At 40.0% G+C, this 25,565-nt stretch overlaps 1 protein-coding gene across 1 annotated transcript; it reads right to left on the reverse strand.

Moving 5' to 3' along the window:
• Nucleotides 1-531: 531 nt before the first annotated feature.
• Nucleotides 532-25,284, reverse strand: LOC135479027 (splicing factor 3A subunit 1-like). The gene is made up of 20 exons (XM_064758736.1): nucleotides 25,084-25,284; nucleotides 22,322-22,486; nucleotides 21,997-22,019; nucleotides 21,075-21,208; nucleotides 19,535-19,694; nucleotides 19,144-19,206; nucleotides 16,891-16,981; nucleotides 16,562-16,633; nucleotides 15,350-15,426; nucleotides 13,328-13,408; nucleotides 13,221-13,244; nucleotides 12,383-12,533; nucleotides 10,953-11,054; nucleotides 8,691-8,863; nucleotides 8,256-8,395; nucleotides 7,526-7,761; nucleotides 4,997-5,196; nucleotides 3,692-3,793; nucleotides 2,695-2,766; nucleotides 532-1,927 (listed from the first exon to the last, which is right to left on the reverse strand). The coding sequence occupies exons 1-20, from the start codon at nucleotides 25,205-25,207 to the stop codon at nucleotides 1,826-1,828; spliced, it is 2,292 nt and encodes a 763-aa protein (XP_064614806.1). The 5' UTR covers nucleotides 25,208-25,284; the 3' UTR covers nucleotides 532-1,825.
• Between the last annotated feature and the right edge of the window lie 281 nt (nucleotides 25,285-25,565).

Raw genomic sequence — 25,565 nt, forward strand, 5'->3', positions numbered from 1 at the left:
TAAATGCCAACGAAATAACTACAAAGATTTTGAATTCAAACGCACATGAAACAATCGCCACACTTAAAAATAATTGGCCACACCCTCTGGGTTTGCCAGCTCTGGTGGCATTCCAATCACTGAAAATAAGTTTCCTTGAAAATCAGTCCGTGTTTTCAGAGTTGTAGATCTTTGGTAGTCTGAGAAGCTTAATTGGATATGGTGGGAAACCTCAACTGGATTAAAATCAAGCGAGCATTTTGGTGCCAAAGCAGTTTATTAGAGTCATTCTGATACATTCTCACAGCAGAGGAAATGCAAGCAGCTAACATCTTGATTACAGCACCGTGTTTTGACAAAATTCAGCCATATTAGTGACTCATTAGAATCTATTTACATACCTTTTTAACTGGTGTTTTACGTCGTACTCAAAAATACTTCACTAACATGATGGTGGCCAGCCTTCTGGTGGGAGGACAATTTGCAGAGCTTGGGGGAAACCCACTACCACCCGAAGGCTGTTGAGCAACCTTCCCAGTGAGGGCGAAGTCATATATTTAATTGCAGGCAGGCCACTGACTGTACATGAATGATACAGTCTTTAACATCTATGAATTTGGGGAAACACCAAGTGCAATCTAAAAGCTACAACCCATATTTACTTATGTTTTTTTTTTTTTTACAAGATCCGAAGGACTCTAACTATCAGGACACTTGTGAGACCAAAATATGGTTGTGGTATATTTCCGTATGAACAACTGGACTTTATATGAACGAATATGTGAATAAAAACACACACTGCTGAAAACACTACAGAAAAAAGAAAGTCTACACGCCTATATAAAATCATACGCACATGGCAGTTTGAAAAGGAGCTGCACATGTAGCATTCATGAACTAAACTTAATCCTACAATCTGATAATATCGTCTACACTGTAAACGGTATCTGGGATGTTCACTTAATCCAATACTCTGATAATATCGTCTACACTGTAAACGGTATCTGGGATGTTCACTTAATCCTACAATCTGATAATATCGTCTACACTGTAAACGGTATCTGGGATGTTCACTTAATCCTACAATCTGATAATATCATCTACACTGTAAACGGTATCTGGGATGTTCACTTAATCCTATAATCTGATAATATCGTCCATGCGGTAAAAGTTAATCATGATGTTTAGATTAAGATCACTATAATCACTTCACTTTTTATAAGTACATGTACAATAACATAATAAAGATGGCTTAACAGAGAACATGTAGAGGGCGCCGTAGACTAACTCACTCAACAGTTAGCAGGGTCCACTTCAACAATGCGTTTAATGTGTGTCTTTTTTTTTCATTATGAACTCATTAGAATTCTAACCCAGACAAATGAACAAAGAACATCTCTAAGAAAATCCGCAAACAATTTATACCCCATAACCAGAATCAAAATGTGGCCTTTTCTGCAGTTGTTGAAGAAAAAAAAAAACAAAAGCTTTGCCACCTTCACCTGTCTGATTAATCAGTGAACACAAGCAGCAAACTCAGAAACAAGTATTTGCATATGAACAAATGTTCATGTTTGCATATGAACAAATGTTCTTGTATGCATATGAACAAATGTTCATGTATTAAACTGCAAGGACTACAGATGCCACAACAGAGATCAATCAAAATTTGACAAGCTGTGTAACACAGCTCAATAACTGATTGATTGACTGACTGATTGATTGATTGATGGCTACGTTGCAAGGTTGTGAGGATCGCATTAATAGGCCCTGTCATGAGTGAGGGAGCCGTGTACCCCTATCACCAGGGTGCGTGTGCACTAGCTCGCTATGATGACATTTCTGTTTACTTCTTTCTTCCTCCTCTCTCCTTGAGTTGTAGTGACACACAAGATCCATTGAGGAAGTTGTAGTAAGCCAGAGTATTGGAATCTTTGATGAAAATCCCCTTGAAAAAAAAAAAAAGCAAAAAACACAAATGAGTTTACACAGGTGGAATAAAACTGTAAAAATATTAATTACAATTGCTATGATCAAATTAGAATTGCTATGATCAAATTAGAATTGCTATGATCAAATTAGAATTGCTACTATCAAATTAGAATTGCTATGATCAAAACTTTAAGTTTTAACCATATATATTACTAATATACCAAGGGAACTTTTCGGAAGAACTAGAAAAGTGCACAGGCAGTAAATAACAGCATCACACATTTTCAATTGTTGAGTGCGACGTTAAACCCCAAGCACTCACTCACTCACTCACATTTTCAACTTAACCCCCCCCCCCCCCAACCCCCTAACCCCACCCCGCACATCCACATACTCCACCACCCCTGCAAATCCAGGGTGTAGATTACAGAATGTGTCACAAATACATCTCTCAATCCAAGCTACGATCATCTGTTCAGGTCTTCATTGCATATTATTACAACATAGTGTCTTAATGCTTTTCACCATTTCGTCCAGAAAGTTTTGTTTCAAAATTTCCATTTCAATTATAGCAAACAATTTCAAACAGATTATTAATGTATACAAGAAGCATGAAAATCATGACAGGTATTAAAAATGTTCGCTTTACATAACTAAAAAAAGTGTACATGAAACAAAGTGACCAAGACAAACATGACCAAGTAAGCGACTTTTTGCAGGGCAAGGCCTAACTTTCTGTTTGATGCTTGCTTTCTTTTCTCACGAGCAAGAGAACATACATACCTCGTACTGGAGCTTCTGCTTTCCTGCTGGCATTCCCAAGGCTTCATTGACCTTTGCCTTAAGCACAGACACCTACAAATGGGACAAAAGTTTTTGTACCAAAGTGCTTTCTGTTTTGTTTTATAAAATAATAAACCATTATAATGTCAAATCATATTTATTTATTTATTTCATGGGTGTTTTCTGCCGTTCTCAAGAATACTTCATCTATATGAAGGCAGCCAGCATTACACCGGGAGGAAACCGGGAAGAACCTGGGGAAAACCCACGACCATCCACAGGTTGCTGGCAGGCCTTCCAACGTACTGTCAAATCATAGTACACACGACAGAAAATACAGTTTTCAAGAATGACTGCGAAGCTGATTTACTAGTTTCTTTTGTAACTAGGTTTGTAACCATGATTTTTTGAAACAGACTTGAAACCTTGGACATCCATACTATAGTAATCAAGCAAAAACATAACCCCCTAGGCTCGGGGGCTAATGGTCAAAAAAAAAAAAAAAATCTCCAATTCACGAAGCTAACAATATGCAGATACTTGTAGGTTATTCCTTAGCAAATATGGTGATATCAGCATTGATTTCACAAGAGTTCACAAGTCAAACAACACTCTGGCCAAAGAAATACTGAAAACTTATAGCAAATTTTGGCTGAGCAGTTTATTTGGAGACATTTAGGAAATGAACGGGGGAATATTTCAACAAAGGGACATAACTACGTAAATGATTTTAGGTTTCACCCAAGGCTGAGTGGCCCAGTTTGCCTGAATGTTCTATTGGTTTTAGAAAGGTGATTTGAGGTTGTTTGGAAAGTTGGATGATATCCTTCTACAAACATTTTCAGCACCAAATACAATATTTTAAGACATTTCTTTACCCCTAAAAATACAATTTTCTTGCAAACTTTAGGTAATTTACTGTGTGTCAAATATTGTCCATCAAAGACAAATAAACATGCCAAGTTTCACAGCAAACTGTACATGATTGGTTGCTTACATTGTCTGTAAGGGGCAGGGTGAAGTTCAACATCTGTCCATTCAACTTCCATTCCGGTTTGTCAGGAAGATTAGGCACCTGCACTTTGAACGTCACAGGACCCTGTCAACAAAAACAGATTGACTGGTTGATTGATGGTTTGTCAACAGATTTATTCACCATATGTAAAGGCAGGATAAAATTCAGCGTCATTCCAGAGTCAGATTTCTGTAAAAAACCTGAGAAAGGAGCAAATACACACACACTTGCTGATTACTCGATTCTCAACTTATACTTATTTATTTATTTCACTGGTGTTTTACGCCTTACTCAAGAATATTTCACTTATACGACGGCGGCCTGCATTATGGTACTAGGACCCCAACCATCCGCACACTGCTGGCTGACCACTACAGCTGGAGAGGAGGCCAGCATGAGCTGGACTTGAACTCAAAGCGACGACATTGGTGGGTGCTGATGTGCTGGTCACGGCGGTCCCTCTGACTTAATAAAGTCACTCACTGACATGTGGAACACCATGGAAAGAAGATGCCAGTACAGAAGTGGTTTACTCTATGACTGTGACAGCCTCTAATGATATTATTTGTCTATAAATGACTTCCTTGTTTACTTCGTATATACAATAATGTTTATGGACAGAGGTTAACTGCGCATAAGTAAGTAGAGGGCATCACAACACCACTTCGGATTCATGACAAACCCCTGTACTCAGAGACAAAGCCAAGGTAGCAAGAGCTGGATTTGAACCCACAACCCTGACTAGCCGAAGACCTGTGTTCTGCAGAATGATATCCCAGGTTACATTAATTTATCTGACAGGTGTTTCACACCACAATGAAAATCATATTTGTTTTGTATTTCTTATTAACAGCTCTATTTTATGCATACTTTCAATGCTTAGGAATATCATCAAGTGACATGATCAATGAATGTACCAGTACTTGACATGAAGGACCAGCTCAGTGCCCACAACAATTCGGCCTCTCCCCCTAGCAAAGCTGTTTTGACAGTTATTGCTGCTGACCTCACCATAGCATTCTACTTTAATTTTTCAAACTGACCGCTGGGGCCTTACGAAAACTGTAGTTTAAAGCAATTTTCATGCCCCAAGAAAAATGGCAAGAAGCATTATTTATACTTTCATGTCCCCCCACATCCTTAACTCCACATTAAAAATAAAAAACCAAGCGTTTAATGTATCCTATAAAACCGCAGGTGAACTAACAAGAGCTTTATACAAGCCTGCAACTCTTACAACTGCTTAATGGTCTCAGGAATACATTTGTACAAAAACAACCAGCTTACATTGTGAGTCCTGAGGAAGTCGTCTTCTGGGATCAGCGATTCCTCCGTCTTCTGTTTCTTGGAGGCAGGCTCCTCCTCCATGGGAGGTGGGGGCGGCCGGTTAGTCTTTGGTGGCGGACCCGGGTGGGGCATGGGGCCCCGCATGGGTGGGAAACCATGGCCCTGGTGCATGGAAGGGTGCATGGGGGGCTGGGCCAAACCTGAAGAGGAACACATCAGAGGCCTGAATAAAACATGCTTCGCCGCATTTGATAAGATCATCACAACATAAAATTAAGATTCAGCTTTTCAGCATTAAGGTGACCTTTATCTGATAATGTTGTAATTATAAATGAGGTCTGAGGTTATGGTGACAGGCCACAAAAACAATCTATATATCATTTAAGTTCAACAAACATTCCACTAGTGCACAATGAACAAACTTCCAACAACCATTCCACTAGTGCACACTGAGCAAACTTCCAACAACCATTCCACTGGTGCACACTGAGCAAACTACCAACAACCATTCCACTAGTGTACACTGAGCAAACTTCCAACAACCATTCCACTGGTGCACACTGAGCAAACTACCAACAACCATTCCACTAGTGTACACTGAACAAACTTCCAACAACCATTCCACTAGTGTACACTGAACAAACTTCCAACAACCATTCCACTGGTGCACACTGAGCAAACTTCTAACAACCATTCCACTAGTGTACACTGAGCAAACTTCCAACAACCATTCCACTGGTGCACACTGAGCAAACTAACAACAACCATTCCACTAGTGTACACTGAACAAACTTCTAACAACCATTCCACTAGTGTACACTGAACAAACTTCCAACAACTATTCCACTGGTGCACACTGAGCAAACTACCAACAACCATTCCACTAGTGTACACTGAACAAACTTCTAACAACCATTCCACTAGTGCACACTGAGCAAACTTCTAACAACCATTCCAATAGTGCACACTGAGCAAACTTCTAACAACCATTCCACTAGTGCACACTGAGCAAACTTCTATCAACCATTCCACTAGTGTACACTGAGCAAACTTCTAACAACCATTCCAATAGTGCACACTGAGCAAACTTCTAACAACCATTCCACTAGTGCACACTGAGCAAACTTCTAACAACCATTCCACTAGTGCACACTGAGCAAACTTCTAACAACCATTCCACTAGTGTACACTGAGCAAACTTCTAACAACCATTCCAATAGTGCACACTGAGCAAACTTCTAACAACCATTCCAATAGTGCACACTGAGCAAACTTCCAACAACCATTCCACTAGTGCACACTGAGCAAACTTCTAACAACCATTCCACTGGTGCACACTGAGCAAACTTCTAACAACCATTCCACTAGTGTACACTGAGCAAACTTCTAACAACCATTCCACTAGTGCACACTGAACAAACTTCTAACAACCATTCCACTGGTGCACACTGAGCAAACTTCTAACAACCACTCCACTAGTGCACACTGAGCAAACTTTCAACAACCAATCCACTGGTGCACACTGAGCAAACTTCCAACAACCAATCCATTGGTGCACACTGAGCAAACTTCCAACAAACATTCCACTGGTGCACACTGAGCAAACTTCCAACAAACATTCCACTGGTGCACACTGAGCAAACTTCCAACAACCATTCCACTAGTGCACACTGAGCAAACTTCCAACAACCATTCCACTAGTGCACACTGAGCAAACTTCTAACAACCATTCCACTGGTGCACACTGAGCAAACTTCTAACAAACATTCCACTGGTGCACACTGAGCAAACTTCCAACAACCATTCCACTAGTGCACACTGAGCAAACTTCCAACAACCATTCCACTGGTGCACACTGAGCAAACTTCTAACAACCATTCCACTGGTGCACACTGAGCAAACTTCTAACAACCATTCCACTAGTGCACACTGAGCAAACTTCTAACAACCATTCCACTGGTGCACACTGAGCAAACTTCTAACAACCATTCCACTAGTGCACACACAGCAAACTTCTAACAACCATTCCACTGGTGCACACTGAGCAAACTTCTAACAACCATTCCACTAGTGCGCACTGAGCAAACTTCTAATAACCACTCCACTGGTTAACACTGATCAAACTTCTAACAACCATTCCACTGGTGCACACTGAGCAAACCTCTAACAACCATTCCACTGGTGCACACTGTGCAAGCTTCTGGCAGACTAGAGAATCACCCAGGGTTTTGAAAGCACCCTTGCTCCACAACCTCTGACGAGCTATTCAATTACCTAAACTTTCTCCGTGAATAGAACTTGTACATTTTGTATGTCCTGTGTATAGGGTTCATCAGCCGTACATGTAAAAGCTGATAATACATGGATATTCTAGTATTCTGTTTAAATATTGAATAACAATGAAACCTTCCTTTGTCATAGTTACTGGTACAATATTTTTGGTATTGCGTAAAAATCAATAGTGCTGCACTATAATTCATTCCCACCCCACCACCCCTCCAAAAAAAAAAATCAACAAACTGGACTTACCAAGAGCGAACGGCTGCATTGGAGGACGTGGAGGCATCATCATGACTGGCTGGGTCATCATTGGGGGGCGGGGCATAGGAGGAGGTGCCATGGGGGTGGGCATAGGGGCAGGCATGGGGGGCGGAGGTTTGGGGGGACGCAGAGACTCAGAAGTCATAGGGGGAGGGGGTTTAGGAGCCTGGAGAAGAGGTTGGTTGGGTTTAGCCGGCCCAATCTTCTCCTTTTCCTCATCAGGCCTAAACAGAGAAGAGAAGAGTTTTTCACTTATATGATGGCAGTCAGGATTATGCCTCAAAGAAACTGGAATGCCTCGTGTAAGCCACAGCCCTTTGGCAAGTACATGTACCCTATAAATTCCCCAACCATTTTGCCCATGAACGAGCAACTTTCAGGGCAATGCATGCACATTTTTAATTTGTTATTGGAGACAAATCCACATTGGTTGGATTGGTCAGTTTCAGAACTCCACAAAAAGTATAATTTTTCCGATCTACATAAAATAATGCCTTCAGAATATGCTTGAATAAACACCTTGAAAACATGTGCAAAGGTTGAAGAATTACAGAACTTCAGCATTTGAGTGACACTTTTCTATCCCAGAATTCTTAGACAAACTAGAAGAAAGTTGATGAAATATGCTTCAAAATAACATTCCTGTTTTAAAACCGGAGCTAAAGCACAGAGGTCCAGAGAGAACAGAGCTGTGCATATGAATACAGGAACTACTTACACAAGACCTTTGACCTTATGAATGACAGCAATCTGGTCCTCAATAGAAATGTTCTCTCTGGCTTTTTGCGTGACTTTTTCCATGGAGGCTGTGTGTCCATCCCAAACCACCTTGATCTCTCTCTTTTCTTCCTCACCGATCTAAATCAGAAATAGGAAACAAGAGTAAATTCATTTATTTACCTGTATTTATCTGATTGTTGATTACCATTATACTGTATTCACCTATAGGAGCACAGGACAATGGTCAGCTAGAGGAAACTTGAGTGGCCAGGGTACATCACTGACCTTTAGCAAATTACTGAACACTTCAATTTCCAAAAGTGACGCACATTATGTATGTATGTATGTTTATTGGATAGTTGTTTAACACCAAACTCATTTTGGAAAAAACAAATTTAGGAAAAATTCATCATGCAAAATCTCAACTGCTCACCTTTTTACCAATTTGAGTTTCCTCGGCACCAGATCCAAAGATATCTGTACGTCTTTCTGCGAGGTGCTTCAGCGATTCTTCGATGGCTGAGCCAGGCGCATACACCTCTTCCTGGTCGCGTTTCTCGTGGATGGAACGGTTGCGCTCCTCGATCCATTTGGGATCCAGCAGCCCTGGAAATCAGTGTTCGGGACAATTAGACTTCACATTCCCTTTCGTTGTGAGAACTGTTAAGCTAAAATGAGCTTTCTTTGTTTCAAGTTCATTGATTTATTAAGGAATTTTTCACTTATATGGCGGAATATATTTTATCTGGAAATCGAACAATAGGGAAACCATTGTCCTTCACCAGGTGACGGACAAACTTAATGACGTACAGTTGAAGATGGGCTCCGTGCTGCGGCTTCATTGGTTCATTGCAAAATGTCTTCTATCCAGAACCTATAGTCTGCTACATGTATGGCAGCAGGAGCTCTTTATTACTATAGCTTTATTTAATCACTTGAGTTATAAGTTACTTATTTATTTGACTGATTTTATGCCGTACTCAAAAACACAGGTATTTCACTGCATACAAGATGGTGTCCAGTATCATGGTGGGATGAAACCTGGAGAAGTCCTGAGGGAAAACACGATCATCCCCAGGTTGCTGCCAGACCTTTCCAGGTATGGCTGGAGACGAAGGCAGCAGAAGCTAGACTTGAACTCACAACAATCCCCTTAATGAAAGGCTTCCGAGTCACAGTGCTGTTTTAGCACACTGACCACCTGGACACAGAGGCCACCACTTGATATTTAATCAAGAATGTTTCACAAAATAGCAATTTATTTTCTTGATTGGTGTTTTACGTTATACTCAAGAATATTTCACTTAGATGACTGCAACCAGCTTTACAGTGGGAAGAAACTGGGCTAAAAACCACGAGCATCTGCAGGCTGCTGGCAGACCTTCCCACGACAAAATGGCAATTCAGTTTATGGATAAAATTACAACTCATCAAACAAACATGAAAAAAGCTGGCAAAAACCTCATGGGTCAAGCCTTGCTTGTCTTTAGGTAAGGCAGTTTGGCCGGAAATGACCTCCAGCTACAAGCCTTGCTTGTCCTTAGGTCAGGCAGTTTGGTCAGAAATGACCTCTAGCTACAAGCCTTGCTTGTCTTTAGGTCAGGCAGTTTGTTCAGAAATGACCTCTAGCTACAAGCCTTGCTTGTCTTTAGGTCAGGCAGTTTGGTCAGAAATGACCTCCAGCTACATGCCCTGCTTGTCTTTAGGTCAGGCAGTTTGGTCAGAAATGACCTTCAGCTACAAGCCTTGCTTTAGGTCAGGCAGTTTGGTCAGAAATGACCTCCAGCTACAATCCTTGCTTCAGGTCAGGCAGTTTGGCCAAAAATGACCTTCAGCTACAAGCCTCGCTTTGGGTCAGGCAGTTTGGCCAGAAATGACCTCCAGCTACGAGCCTTGCTTGTCTTTAGGCCAGGCAGTTTGGCCAGAAATGACCTCCAGCTACAAGCCTTCATTTAGGCCAGGCAGTTTGGCCAGAAATGACCTCCAGATACAAGTCGTGCTTGTCTTTAGGTCAGGCAGTTAGGCCAGAAATGATCCCCAGCTACAAGCCTTGCTTTAGGTCAGGCAGTTTGGCCAGAAATAACCTCCAGCTGCATGCCTTGCTTTAGGTCAGGCAGTTTGGCCAAAAATGACCCCCAGCTACAAGCCGCGCTTTTGGTCAGGCAGTTTGGCCAGAAATGACCTCCAGCTACAAGCCTTGCTTTAGGTCAGGCAGTTTGGCCAGAAATGACCCCCAGCTACAAGCCTTGCTTTAGGTCAGGCAGTTTGGCCAGAAATGACCTCCAGCTGCATGCCTTGCTTTAGGTCAGGCAGTTTGGCCAAAAATGACCCCCCAGCTACAAGCCGTGCTTTTGGTCAGGCAGTTTGGCCAGAAATGACCTCCAGCTATAAGCCTTGCTTTAGGCCAGACAGTTTGGCCAGAAATGACCCCAGCTGCATGCCTTGCTTTAGGTCAGGCAGTTTGGCCAGAAATGACCTCCAGCTACATGAACTATCTCATTTCTTACCAATCCTCATGTGTTCATGCCTTGCTTGTCTTTAGGCCAGACAGTTTGGCCAGAAATGACCTCCAGCTACATGAACAACTATCTCATTTCTTACCAATCCTCATGTGCTCATGCCTTGCTTGTCTTTAGGTCAGACAGTTTGGCCAGAAATGACCTCCAGCTACATGAACAACTATCTCATTTCTTACCAATCCTCATGTGCTCATGCACTTTGTGAGCTGGAATCTTCTCTCCTGTGATAGGTGATATCATATACTGATCTGAAGTGGGCTCTGGGGCAACCGGACGCGCTGAAAACAAAGTAACAAACACATACGTTATACTGGGACAATAACAAAACAGAGGTGTGAAGTGTAGGATCATTATAATAATTATATTTAATATATTTTAATTTTAAATTTAATTAAATTAATATTTAAATTAACTGGGCAAATCCTACTCTTGTGTATCACGGTAAACAAGGTCTGTAAACAAGAAAAATGGAAAGATATATAAAACAAATAATATGTAGATCAGGGCTTAACACTATCAAAGTACACAACTCATACATGACCATTCAAATTCCTGACACTGTTCATCCAGTGTCTTAGCACAGCAAGGTCATCTTCATGTAAATCTCTGATTTATATCTGTATTTTTTATGATTTATTTACTCCCTTATACAACAGCAGCCAGCAATAGCATTATGGTGGGTAGAAACCCGACAGGTTACTGGCAGATTTTCCCATGTACAATCTGTATTTTATTCCTGTTTATTTATTTATTTGATTGGTGTTTTACGCTGTATGCAAGAATATTTAACTTGTGCAACGGCAGCCAGCATTATTGTGGGAGGAAACTAGGCAGAGCCTGGGTGAAACCCACAACCATCCGTAGGTTGCTGCAGACCTTTCCACTTACGGCCGCACTTGAACTCACAGCGACCGCATTGTTGAGAGGCTCTTGGGTCATTACACTGCATCAGCGCGCTAACCAACTGAGCCATGGAGGCCCCTTATTCCTGTTTAACACGGTACTATAAAATTCTGCACTAGCTAGGGCCACCATCTGGACAAACCAGATTTATTGATAGATCTGATCGAGGTATATTTGATATACAGCACATGAAGATCACGTATATTGTGACAGGAGCTGGAAATTTTTATTTAATCATTTGATAGGTGTTTTACGAGCTACTCAAGAATATTTCACTTATTCAACAGCGGCCAGCATTATGGTCGGAGGAAACCGGGCAGAGTCCTTAGGGAAACCCACAACTTTACGCAGGTTTCTGGCAACCTTCCCATGGATGAACAGAACTTTTGCTACACAAGAACAGAGGATATTGCCATCAGCCTCTTACACTGCTGAACTCTTACATGCTTTGTCATCATACTGGTGTTCTTGAGGTACAGTATTTCAAAAGTTGAGGTTTTTTATTTTTTTTTTAAAGCAAAGCATTTTGCTTGATTCTGACTGATTCATTCATTACATGATACCAATAATGATTCATTTGTGTTACTAAAGATGCAAGCATAAAGCTGTGCAAATTATTTCTCCATACCCTAGTTCACTCAGAATAATTCAAACTTTTGGTTGCACAGATGGACGAAGAATTAAGGTAGTCCGTCAGCCTTACCTTTAGGGTTGTAATCCTTCCTTACTACCACCTGATCAGGGGTAGGGGGAAGTGGAGGAGGGTTGGGCAGGTCAGACGGGGGTGGGGGCGGGGGTTTGGGGCGATCCTGCTTCTCTATCTCCATCTCATCATCAGAGTCTTCTTCCATGTCCTGAAAATGACATCACACAGATTACAGGTTATGATAACATGTTGACAATTCAATAAGCACAGTATTGATTGCTCTTCTTCAATATCTATGAGTAAAATAAAATAATAGTTAAATAAAAATAATAATAATAATAATAAATATAATAATAAAATTTAATAAAAATAAAATTTCTCTCTGCACTACAACTAATTCGAATGTGATTTACCTGAGTAATAAATAGGATTAATATTGGAGCTGATATGGACACATCATATATTTGCACACCCAAGAAATAGGGACTCCTCCATACCACCCAGTGTTCATTAATAAGGAAGATGGCTTGTTGGAGAAGTTTGTTGGTTTAGTCTTTCATATCTATTCATTTTTTTTATTTAATTGGTCTTTTACCCTGTACTCAAGAATATGACGGCAGCCAGCATTATTTAGGACACTGACAAAAATATAAAAAGACCATATTCACAGTCAAATAAATTCTTTAGACATGCATCACATCTTTATTTAGAACGCTGACAAAAATATAAAAAGACCATATTTGCAAATAAGTTTTCACACTCTTTCATCTGATTTTGGCATCATTTTTATGTTTTGTTCTCCTTTAATACCAGATACTACCAAACAAAGTAAGCTGTAATTCGGATGTCGGGTTTTCTTTCAAAACATTTGGATACGGCGCTGTGATCAACTTACCTGGACTTGGGTGTTATCCATGACCTGTGGGCAGGTTGCATTGGGGGGTGAGGCTGATTGGGCCTGTCTGGCTGCGGTGCAGGCTGCTGGGGAATGGTGGGACCTGCATCCTTGGGGCGTCGATTCTCAGATACCTCGCCTTCATCTTCGTCATCAGATTCCACTTCCATCTCCACGGCATCATCAAACTGGAATTATAGACACTGTCTACTGAAGAGTGGGATATTTAATGTCACTGAATTATTTTCATTTTCCTTAATGTTCAACACAGCAGCATTATTACAGAGGATATCGCACAGTGGAGGTGGAATACCACAAACATGCTTGCCAGTGAGAGATGGAAATAACAACCCACAACACATGAAGTTATTATTATTTTTTTTTTATTTCATTGGTGTTTTACGCTGTACTCGAGAATATTTCACCTCTACGACAGTGGCCAGCATTATGGTGGGAGGAAACCGGGCAGAGCCCGGGAAAAACCACGACCATCCGCAGGTTGCTTTCAGACGGCAGGAGAGGAAGCCCGCAATAGCTGGACTTGAACTCACAGCGACCGCATTGGTGAGAGACTCCTGAGTCATTACGCTGCGCTGGCGCACTAACCAAGTGAGCCACATGAAGAGTTGATTGGGCTATCATTACCAACTTTCATGAGAAAAATATTTACATTTATTTATTTATTTGGTGTTTTACTCAAGAAGATTTCACTTACACGACAGCGGCCAGCATTATGGTGGGAGGAAACCCGACAGAGCCCGCAGGAAACCCACGACCATCCGCAGGTGGGTGGAAGACCTTAACATGTATGGCCAGAGAGGGAGCCAGCATGAGCGGGACTTGAACTCACAGTGACCGAAAATAGTTATATATACACTATTCAACTTTCACTGTGCAATATTCCGTACATTATTTTAGCATAATTTAAACAATTTTGTATTTAAACAAGAATAGTCAATGTTTTCAGCTGTAGGCCTTCCCAGACTATACAGTATGACATTGCAAATAATCTCTTGTATGACTTTGCGTCTTGTTTTGTGATATAGGAATGTAATAATTCCCACTGAGCTCGGATTAGAGCATCATAATACAAAATGTTTCTTCACTGATGTCACAGCGTTCGGGTGGGAAATATCAAAATGCAATAAAAAAAAAAGTGAAACATGTAACTGATGAGTGAAATAACACTTTTATCAGTGAAAGAAATCCTGACATTTCAATGGTGTTCAACACAACTTTTCACTAAGGTAAGTTGCAAGAGTAAATTAGTAACCACTGCCAATTACTACATAAATATTTTGACCACGTTGATTTAAAGCTGTTGACAAACCTATGAGACTATAAATTTGGCCCTGAGAGCTCACTGTTCTGTACCACTGAATTTCACGTAGTTTTTAAAATAATGGTTTAAGGGCTGTTTCCCTCCAGGCACTGTGGTCCATTAAATCAGTCCTGTTTTAATTATAGATTTGTCAATGGCAGTCATTTCTTAGTTCCCAATGCCTATCATCTACTTACATTTGTTCAAAGATTTTGCATACTGACTTATTTATTTTTATTTGATTGGTGTTTAACGCCTAACTCAAGAATATTTCACTTACACGACGGCCAGCATTATGGTGGGAGGAAACCGGGCTGGGAAACCCACGACCATCCGCAGGTTGCTAATAGACCTTCCCAAGTACAGCTGGAGAGGAAACCAGCTTGACCTGGATTTAAACTCACAGGAACCGCATTGGTGAGATGCTCCTCATTGCACTGTGCTGGCGTGCTAACCTCCTCATCCACTGAGGCCCCGTGATGGTTTTGGTATCTACATGTAAAACCATCACGATAATCCAGGTTGCCGAGAGACCTTCCCACTTACGGCCAGAAAGGAAGCCAGCATGAGCTGGACTTGAACTCACAGCGACCGCATTGGTGAGATGCTCCTGGGTCATTGAACCGTGCTGGAGTGCTAACCTCCTCAGCCACTGAGGCCCTGTGATGGTTTTGGTATCTTCATGTACATGTTGACACACACAAGTGCACTGTGCATTATATACACAATAGGGGTCAGAGCTCATACTCTGCTTCTGACTAACCAAACAGAACAAGCACGAGGCAGGGCAAAATAGCATACGACTTACGTCTCCTTTGTCAAAGCGTTCTTGCTGAAGGACACGAACACCTACTTCCTCAGCAGACGTAGGAGGCGGAAGATGACCTGTTGGAAGACGAAGCAGAAAAACTCACGCACATGTACAGCTTAAAAATCACATCAATTCACATCTTGCATTTCCTATGTCTGATTTTCAAACGAAAACACAACATACTGTAATTCTCATAATTTTTAGGACAGATATTGGTAGCATTGAAAGCCAGAAAAGAAAATACATTTCTCTCACAGTTTTTCAGAGTTTAAGTGAACACATGTATATGTTGTTCACTGGATTTAGCACAGTGTTAACCAAGTGGGAAAATAAACACTGTGATCGTGTGTTCCTGTTATAAATAAAGTGTATACTGGCTAAAAATAGCAGACAAGATGTCCCAAATTAGAAGAGTTCTCCATTTTTCTAACTTTACATCACAATTTACAATGTTCACATATGAACTTAAGCCAATAAATATTAAAATCTTTTCAATATAAGCATATATTCATCTATGGGAAACCGTCCTTATATATACAGTGTATCTATGGGTAACCTTCCTTATACATACAGTGTATCTATGCGTAACCTTCCTTATACATACAGTGTATCTATGGGTAACCTTCCTTACACATACAGTGTATCTAAGGGTAACCTTCCTTATACATACAGTGTATGCACGAATGCACTTCTCCCTCATTACATCCTTCTAACCATGATAACAGGTTATCCTAATTCCTCAAGCTTTTTGTATATGAAAGAGCAACTTTCAGCGCAATTTATGCACATTTTTAATTTGAGTTTGGAGACAAAACTACATTGGTTGCATTGGCCAATTTCAAGGCTTCCCCAAAAGTAGAATTTTATCAGTCAAGACAGAACAATGCCTTCAGAATATGCTTGAATAAAACACCTTGCAAGTATGCAAAAAAAGGTTTACAGTATTATATTAAACACTGCCACAAATGCATCCCCCCCCCCCCAAGTTTTTCACAAAGCTGTTTTATTACATACACGATGCATCAGTACATACCTTCAAATGTTTCAGAGAAGAAAACCTTCAGATAGTGTATCTTATTTACACTCAAAGGCTTGGTTATCAGGTAATTATTCAATGGAAGCCATGATATTAGGCCGACATTGGCTATCATTTAACATCCTGAAACATACCACACTTACTCCTATATAAATACACAAATCTATGCATACCTTGTTCATTGGGTTGAAAGTCCACTGTTTCAACAACAACAAAGTCATGCCAATCAATCTGGGCGTAGGCAACTGAAAATAATGAGAGCAGGAAATAGAAACACTTCATTCAGGCTTACAAAAAAAAAAACTCAACAGCTAATGCAAACGTGATGATGTGATAAGATAAAGATTTGACATCTTTTTAAAATCTGTAATAAAACTCCAGACTTTTAGCACATCTGTACCAACTCTTACAACCTGGCAATCTTATAATTTGACTTTATCCAATGTCCGTCCAAATAAAAAATAAGTTTAAACCACTACAAAGGAATGAAATCATTCTCTACCTCTCTCTCGCTCTTGAGCCTCTTCTTCCTTCCTTTTCTCCCTGTCCTGGTGTTTGGCCCATTCCACTCTGTAGTTCACCTCATCTAAAACCTACACAAATCAGATCGATCCAAAATGTGTTCAGGGGAGTCAGGTACATGTGCACTTAGAGACAAGTGAACAACAATCACAAAAGTCTCAATTAATTTCAAGTTCCATAATACTGCGCTAACATTAAAAAGATACAAAAAGATCACAGGAAAAGTATATTCTCGAACTATCCAGAAGTGAATAGTGAGTTCTTCATTAACACATGAAAAAAAAAAAAAACATAACTGCTTCTGTAAAAATGGTTTCCAGTGTGTACATGAAATGAGAATGAGGTTTACAGCCCAAAGTAAGTAATCAATATCAAAATTTAAATGCTCATGAAGTAAAATTACATGACAGCCACCATTGGCAGAGGGCCACAACTCTGTAACAATCTGGGTAAATCAAATGGATTCGGGTCCCATACTCAAATACAGCAAACAGCTGACTTGAGCCGTCACGTTTAAGATTGAAAACTGGGAGCTTTGGTTAAGGGTACAAAATAAGGCATCAACTGTGACATGATCAACAACATTGGATTTTGGAAAATACATGGACTGCGAGCTTTGGTTAATGGTTCAAAATAAGGCATTAACTGAGACATGATCAACTTCATAGGATTTTGGAAAATACATGGACTGCGAGCTTTGGTTAATGGTTCAAAATAAGGCATCAACGATGACATGATCAACAACATAGGATTTTGGAAAATACATGGACTGCGAGCTTTGGTTAATGGTTCAAAATAAGACATCAACTGAGACATGATCAACAACATAGGATTTTGGCACATGGACTGCGAGCTTTGGTTAATGGTTCAAAATAAGGCATCAACTGAGACATGATCAACAACATAGGACTTTGGCACATGGATTGCGAGCTTTGGTTAATGGTTCAAAATAAGGCATCAACTGAGACACGATCAACTTCATAGGACTTTGGCACATGGACTGCGAGCTTTGGTTAATGGTTCAAAATAAGGCATTAACTGAGACATGATCAACACCATAGGACTTTGGCACATGGACTGCAAGCTTTGGTTAATGGTTCAAAATAAGCCATCAACTGAGACATGATCAACAACATAGGATTTTGGAAAATACATGGACTGCGAGCTTTGGTTAATGGTTCAAAATAAGACATCAACTGAGACATGATCAACAAGATAGGACTTTGGCACATGGACTGCAAGCTTTGGTTAATGGTTCAAAATAAGACATCAACTGAGACATGATCAACAACATAGGACTTTCTCATAAACATGGATGGGAGCTTTGGTTAATGGTTCAAAATAAGTCAGCGACTGAGACATGATCAACAAAATGGGACTGTCTCATATTCATGGACTGCGAGCTTTGATTAATGGTTCAAAATAAGACATCAACTGAGACATGATCAACAACATGGGACTTTGGTATATACATGGACTGGGAGCTTTGGTTAATGGTTCAAAATATGATTAACAACATAGGACTTTCGAATAGACACGCACTGGTTATTTCTGGGATTATAATTTTATTACAAACTCGTGTGAAGACCCTGTTTACAACATAACACACAAAACATTATTTCTGACTAATTTATTTGAATCTAGATGAAATGCTTCAAATGATTTCTCCCAGGTCATGACTCTTGAAGATTTCACAGGTAGTGTTAAAGTTTCAAGCTGCACACTTTAATGTATAACAGCCGTTTTTTCGAAAGGGCCAATGACAAAACCATTCAACTTCAGTAATGGAAGTCACAGTCTTATTAATATTAGGAATCACAATTTCTGGATACAGCACAGATTCAAGCACTGAAAATTAGTTTCAGCACGAGAAAATGTGCTGAACCTGCTCCCCGACAGCCTTCACCTCAGAAACTGTAATCCATACACTGTATAAACAGCATTTATAGTACTATGACTTTAAATCAGCTTTCTAAATGAGATCTACCTGTCTGAACTAGAAATGACTTAAAAATGGAAGTGTGTACCGTTTATGTGAGACGTAGCACATGATAGCTTTTGCTGTTTTAGAACAGATAATGACGATATGTCCTCATATCATAACTCACCACTGACTTGACAGCTGTACAAATTCCATTCATGGCATCTATTCGTGTTAAGGGGAGGTAATTAGCACAAGTATGTCAGGTGGGCTTTTAGAATTTAACATGAATAAGTGCTAAATCAGACTCACGGCTTTGGGATTTTCAGACTCCTGTTTCAGTTTGTTCAGCAAATCCTTTGGTGGAATTAGAATCTGAAGGATGAAATAAAGCAAACCTTTTTCCAACAGGAATTCGAAGAATTACCAAGAAACATTTATAAATACGTTCAGGTTAAGTGTATTCCATACTAAACCGAACTACTAGGCACCTTTGAAATTATCCAGTGAAAGTAATAACAAGAAAGAAATAAAACTAATACCAACTCAGTTGACTAATCTGACAAAGGGTTATCACTGGTGCTCCAATAAACTGAATATGTAACACTTAAAAATTACATGTATGTAAATTTCACTTTTGGAGATTTTAATACAAGAAACAAGTTGACAAACTAAAAAAGAAATCCCTTGGATCTGTTCTGACCTTGGTGTACTGTTCGACAAGCTTGGTGAAATAGTTGAACAGACTGTGCTGTGGTCGGAGAAAGTCAAATTGGTAATTCCTCTGTTCCCGATTCATCAGGTTTGTCAAAAACTGACGTCCGTTTCTGGCCACAAACTGCGCTGTCAGTTTGACCACATCCCTGAGAAAGAAACACGTGAACAATTTAGAAATGAATTTTACATCGATCGGTGAGCACTGTACATATATTACGTGACATAATTTATTTATTTATTTGATTGGTGTTTTACGCCGTACTCAAGAATATTTCACTTATACGACGGCGGCCAGCATTATGGTGGGAGGAAACTGGACAGAGCCCAGGGGGAAACCCATGACCATCCGCAGGTTGCTGCCAGACCTTCCCACGTACGGCCGGAGAGGAAGCCAGCATGAGCTGGACTTGAACTCACAGCGACCGCATTGGTGAGAGGCTTCTGAGTCATTACGCTGCGCTAGCACGCTAACCGACTTAGCCACGGAGGCCCCTACGTGACATAAAAGAGACATGTTTTTTAATGTTAACATATTATTAAAATGTATCAGTTCACTATTTATTTAGTTGAGGATTTATACAACACTATGCAAGAATTTTATTTCCATATATGCACCTAGCCATTTATTTATTTATTTTGATTGGTGCTATATGCCGTACTCAAGAATATTTCATTTATACGACAACGGACAGCATTATTGTGGGAACCCACATCTGCACCTAACCAGGTAAAGGACAAAATTAACCTATTAGCCTAAATGACCTAAAATTTCGTCCATGACCAAGCCGCTCATTTTCCTAGATTCTGGGAGTTTGGCTGATTTCAGAAAGGTGCTTTGAGAGGTAAATGCTCATTTGTGGTAGAATTTTTAGGTCATTTAGGGCAACTAACAGGGACCTATTATTCAAAAGTGTATTAGGACATGACCCCATTATTAACTTTGGTGTTGAGTCAACATCCATTGCATTTTCAACCTGGTTTTGGTTGGGGATTAGAAGTGGGGAGGGGCAGTGGCCTTGACCCATCAGCTTTCCTATGTTAAATAAATCTGAAAGGTGGGAATCGGCCCTCAAGCTGGTATTCCTTTGCCAATAAGTTCACCACAGACATAATTTCTGAAAATTTCCCCCCATTGATGGAAAAGGCGCATTAAAAAAGAAGGTAATTTTGAGACGTAAAATACAACCCAAAAATGAAAATAAAAAAAATATGGGCATGATTTTGGTTTCATTTCCCACATAACCGTACAAAAATTCAAACACACAACTTGAATTTGTCATAGCGTGGATTTATTTAATTGACTGCATTCATAAAGTAACTGTCCTTCAGTACCAGCAAATGATTCTTACATGTATGTTTGTCTAGCACAACAAAACACTAGCACCATGCCATAAAACAGCATTGCCATATTGCACTGGAACAACACACTGTTGCCACTACTCGAAAACTGCAGTTCGGAAGCATGCCTGATACATCCCATAAACACCCTTCAGTACCAGCAGGTATTTACGGTTCAAAATACTTACAGGTCAAAGGCTGATATGGATGGCGGGTCTGCGATGAACTCAAACTCAGCCGGAGGATCTTTGGGCACAATGATCTCTTGGATAGGCTTTACAATGTCCTGGGTTATCTTTAGGTTAGACTGGAACAGGGAAGGCTGGAAACAAGAGAACTAGCTGTGAGGAAATCAGTACGACAGAATTTTTTTTTAGATCTTGATAGTAAGGAATCACTGCTTTTGCGTCCTCAAGTTTTCAATGACTGATTCCAAACACTGTACTCAAGCATATTTCACTTACACGACAGCGGTAAATTTCAAAGGTGGAGTAAACTGGAGTGCCTAGAGTAACCCAATAGCCTTTGGCAAGAAAAAGGCACTATTTTATTACATGTAATAATCATTATATGCATAATACGTACATTTATTGGACAAATGACTGTCCTTTCTTTACTGATGATGGCTGACCATTTAGCCAAAATATCAAAACACAAATGCTTTGTCCGCCTGGAAGCAGATTTGAATACAAGGGTGTAGTATTGTGGTTTTCATTCGTTAGTATTATGGTTTACGTGTACATTCTTAAACACAAAAACCTACCACTGTAAAATCAAAGTCAAATGATAATAGCTATATACATGTACGCATATATATATATATATATATATATTTATTTATTTATTTATTTGACTGGTGTTTTACGCCATACTCAAGACTATTTCACTTATACAACGGCGGCCAGCATTATGGTGGGAGGAAACCAGGCAGCGCCCGGGGGAAACCCACGACCATCCGCAGACTGCTGGCAGACCTTCCCACGTATGGCCAGAGAGGAAGCCAGCATGAGCTGGACTTGAACTCACAGCGACTGTATTGGTGAGAGGCTCCTGGGTCATTACCCTGAGCCACGGCGGCCCCTACTATATATATATTCCTTTCACACTCACCTTGGGAGCTGGTGGTTCCTGGCCTGAAATTTCAAAAAATAACAGAATTAGATTTGACACATAGGAGTTAAGCACATAAACAAAGTTGGGAGAGAAATTTGATAGGTAAATTGTCCAATTCATATCAGCATATTTAACAGAAAGTTGGAACAGAATCAGTATTCTAAAACTTTACATCTCAGTATTCATAGTCTAATAATTAATTTTATTTCATAAAATGTTTAATTGATTGTGCAGTTCTTGTAAAGCAGAATTTCTGAGGTGAGGTGACCAGTGATGTAAATAAAGCCAAAAAAGTTCACAACAATTAAAAACGTCATGTTACCTTTCCCTTCCTTGAATTCTTTGACCTTATGTTGGTAATACGCATGGTACGGATCAGCAGGGTTCAGGAAGTTGAACTTCGGGTTGTTCACTTCATTCTGGCGAATTCTGCTCTCGAACTCTGGGCCATTTCTGGCAACAAAGCTGGCAGTCTTGTCAACAATATCTTTAGCATGAATTAAAGATTCATAACTCAGTGCAGCTTGTCTGATGAAAAACATGGTCCATGTGAATGTACAAAAAGTTTGTTGATGATGAACATGAACGCTTGTTACTGTTGATGATACATGAACACTTGTTACTGCTGATGACATATGAACATTTGTTATTGCTCATGTTACATGAACACTTGTTAGTGTTAATGTTACATGAAAGCTTATTACTGTTGATGATACATGAATGCTTGGTATTGTTGATGATACATGAACACTTGTTATTGTTGATGATACATGAACACATGTAGTTAACAATAACATGTTATTCTTATCCAGATTCAGATGTACTTTGGTTCATATTAATTAGGATTAGTCCTAGTACACTGACCAGAAACTGTAGACCCACACTGAGAAACGTTTGGATATGCTGTAATGATAATCATGTCTGCTTAACTCCTGATAGGAGACCACAGCATAAGTACATGTATTAGTGAACGGATTGCAGTGCGGCTCCACATACCTCTATGTGGTCAAATTAGGGGAACGATAACATTAGCGGAATGATAACATTAGGGGAATGATAACAATAGTGGAATGATAACATTAGGGGATTGATAACAATAAGGGAATGATAACATTAGGGGATCAATAACATTAGGGGAATAATAACATTAGGAGATCGATATCATTAGGTGAATGTTAACATCAGGAGATCGATAACGTTAGGCAGTTTGCAATGAAAAAATATTTGACTGAAAACAAGGTTTTCACACACTACATAGCATATACTGCAGCATGGTAGTTTTAAAATCAGCTTGATTGGTCAGTGATGCTCTGAATGGGAGATATTTTTTGAACTACTGTAGAAGGGTTTTTCTATTAAAAGTGACCTATAAAGTTGTAAAATTCAGAAATGCAGCAACTACAGAATTGCATGCAGTAAGCATATTAGGAGTGAGTGAGAGCTTAGGGTGTAACGTCGTACTTAACAATTTTTCAGTCATATGACGACGAAGGAGTGCTTAGGGTGCATGTCATGTGCCTCCTCGTTGCAAGACAGATTTCCACCACTCTTTTATCTAGTACTGTTTCAGTGAGATGACTTACCCAAGGCAAGTAAACCTTCCCACTCTAATCATTATAATGATTCAGGTCAACCAGTCATTGCAATATCCCCTTTATGCTAAACGCCCAGCAAGGAAACTTCCTTTTTTAAGGTCTTGGGTGCGATGCGATCCAGAATTGACCCTGTATCTACCGCTCGCAAAGCAGACGCTCTAGCAGCTGAGCCATCAGGGCTGGTAAGCATATTCATTGACATGCATGTATGATTAGGGAATTCAGATCAAGATTTTAGCTGATCTGGATTAGGCATCCTGGCCAATTTAACTGGTTACCTCTGATTGCATGTGGCGATGAGAAGGGCAGATGTTACATCATGCATTTGACCGGCTGGAGGTATGTACAGTGTTTTCTCACACCAACACTCATGCTGTGCATGACTTGGTCTCTGACCAAAGGTTGAGCAGCCATAATTATAACATTTGCTAACAATTCTCCATCTAAAAGCTGAGTGTACTCCGATTAGTTCAATGGCAATGCTTGTTCATATCAGATACATTTTGTACCTGGTGCATCAACCAACCAGGTAAATATCAGAATCAAAAATAAAGAGGAAAGACATTTAGTCTACTGAATTATATTCCGACTAGTCTATCTAGATGACTAAGTGTGTTATTTTTAAAATACTGACATTCACAGTAACACTGAATCCATCCCTTCCTCTGAAAAACCATGGTGGGATTTTAAATTCACATCTCCTTCCCACTCATGGCAACCACACCTACCTCCTCATTTTTTATGTAACTTTGCGGTGGAATCTCAAATACTATCTTCTTACTTTACCACCCTCACTGATGAAATCAATTAACTTGCTGCCTTGTGGTCACATTAACTACTAGAACTTCAGCGGTACCAAACACCACACTGTAAACAGCCATTTTGAAATGTCATGGGACCTAACTGTAGGTCTGAAATGTAACTGAGTGTTGGCACTGAAATCTTCCAAAAAGTTATTCTATTTCCATTGTCGTCTGTAAGCACCCCTTCAATCGTCTTTATGCAACCCACTAAGGCATAAAAAAAGACTTGTATTTTTACTTCGCGCAGTTAAGTTTGGGTGCCATCAGCACGGACATCTTTGAGATCTGTTCCATCAAGTTAGCGTTCGTAAATCTGCAATGAGTTTTTGAAAGGCAGGGATGGACTCAGGGTCATGATTAGCTCTGTAGGGCTATGATTATGTATACTATCACAGCCCTGTCTTGTTCCATAAGCTTAACTTGGACACCTCTGTACTTCCCTTGCTGGCTTTAGTATACCAAATAATTTGTCGTACAGTCGAGAGGGAATAGGCCCCTATATTCCGACTAGCTTTCCATTTATTCAAGTGTCAGTGTCACTCAATGTGATCACAATCAGTTCCATAGACGCCCATCAAAATAAGTTTAATCTAGAGTCAAATTTTACCCCCCCACCCCCCCTCCCCCCCATGTCAAGATTAATTACGACATAAATACGACAATTTGTTGTTGTTGAACAAGGATACTTCTGACTTCAGGAGGCGGGTAGATGATTCCTATCACTGGCTTGGACACAGTACCTTTGGTTGGCTCTTCGGGATCAGTTTGTTCCTCTTCCACAAGAGGCATCTGTACATCGATAGCCGGCATTTTGACGCTTTGCTGAGGTTACAATATCTAAATTTAGGTCACGTTTTTCACCGTCACGCTAACCTTGTCGCAGCCATTTTAACTTTACGTGCCAACAAAAGGAAGAGCTCTAGTCAGGGGAGGTAACACATGACTTAATGATCGGTTAGCCACAAAGGCGGTAAATAACGGTGGTGTGAAGTGTGTCGTGGTCAGTAAATGCCCAATGGTGCGACCAGAGCACAAGAGAAACAAAAGGGGAAACAAAGATACATATGAGTTCATTATCAAGTAATGTGAAGATGTCTATTTTCTCTGTCTTTCGTTTATTTATTTATTTATTTACCGGTATCTATTTTTTTGTAATTCATTGCTGTTT

Source organism: Liolophura sinensis, chromosome 12 (genome assembly GCF_032854445.1).
Source record: "Liolophura sinensis isolate JHLJ2023 chromosome 12, CUHK_Ljap_v2, whole genome shotgun sequence".
Taxonomy (NCBI): Eukaryota; Metazoa; Mollusca; class Polyplacophora; order Chitonida; family Chitonidae; genus Liolophura; species Liolophura sinensis.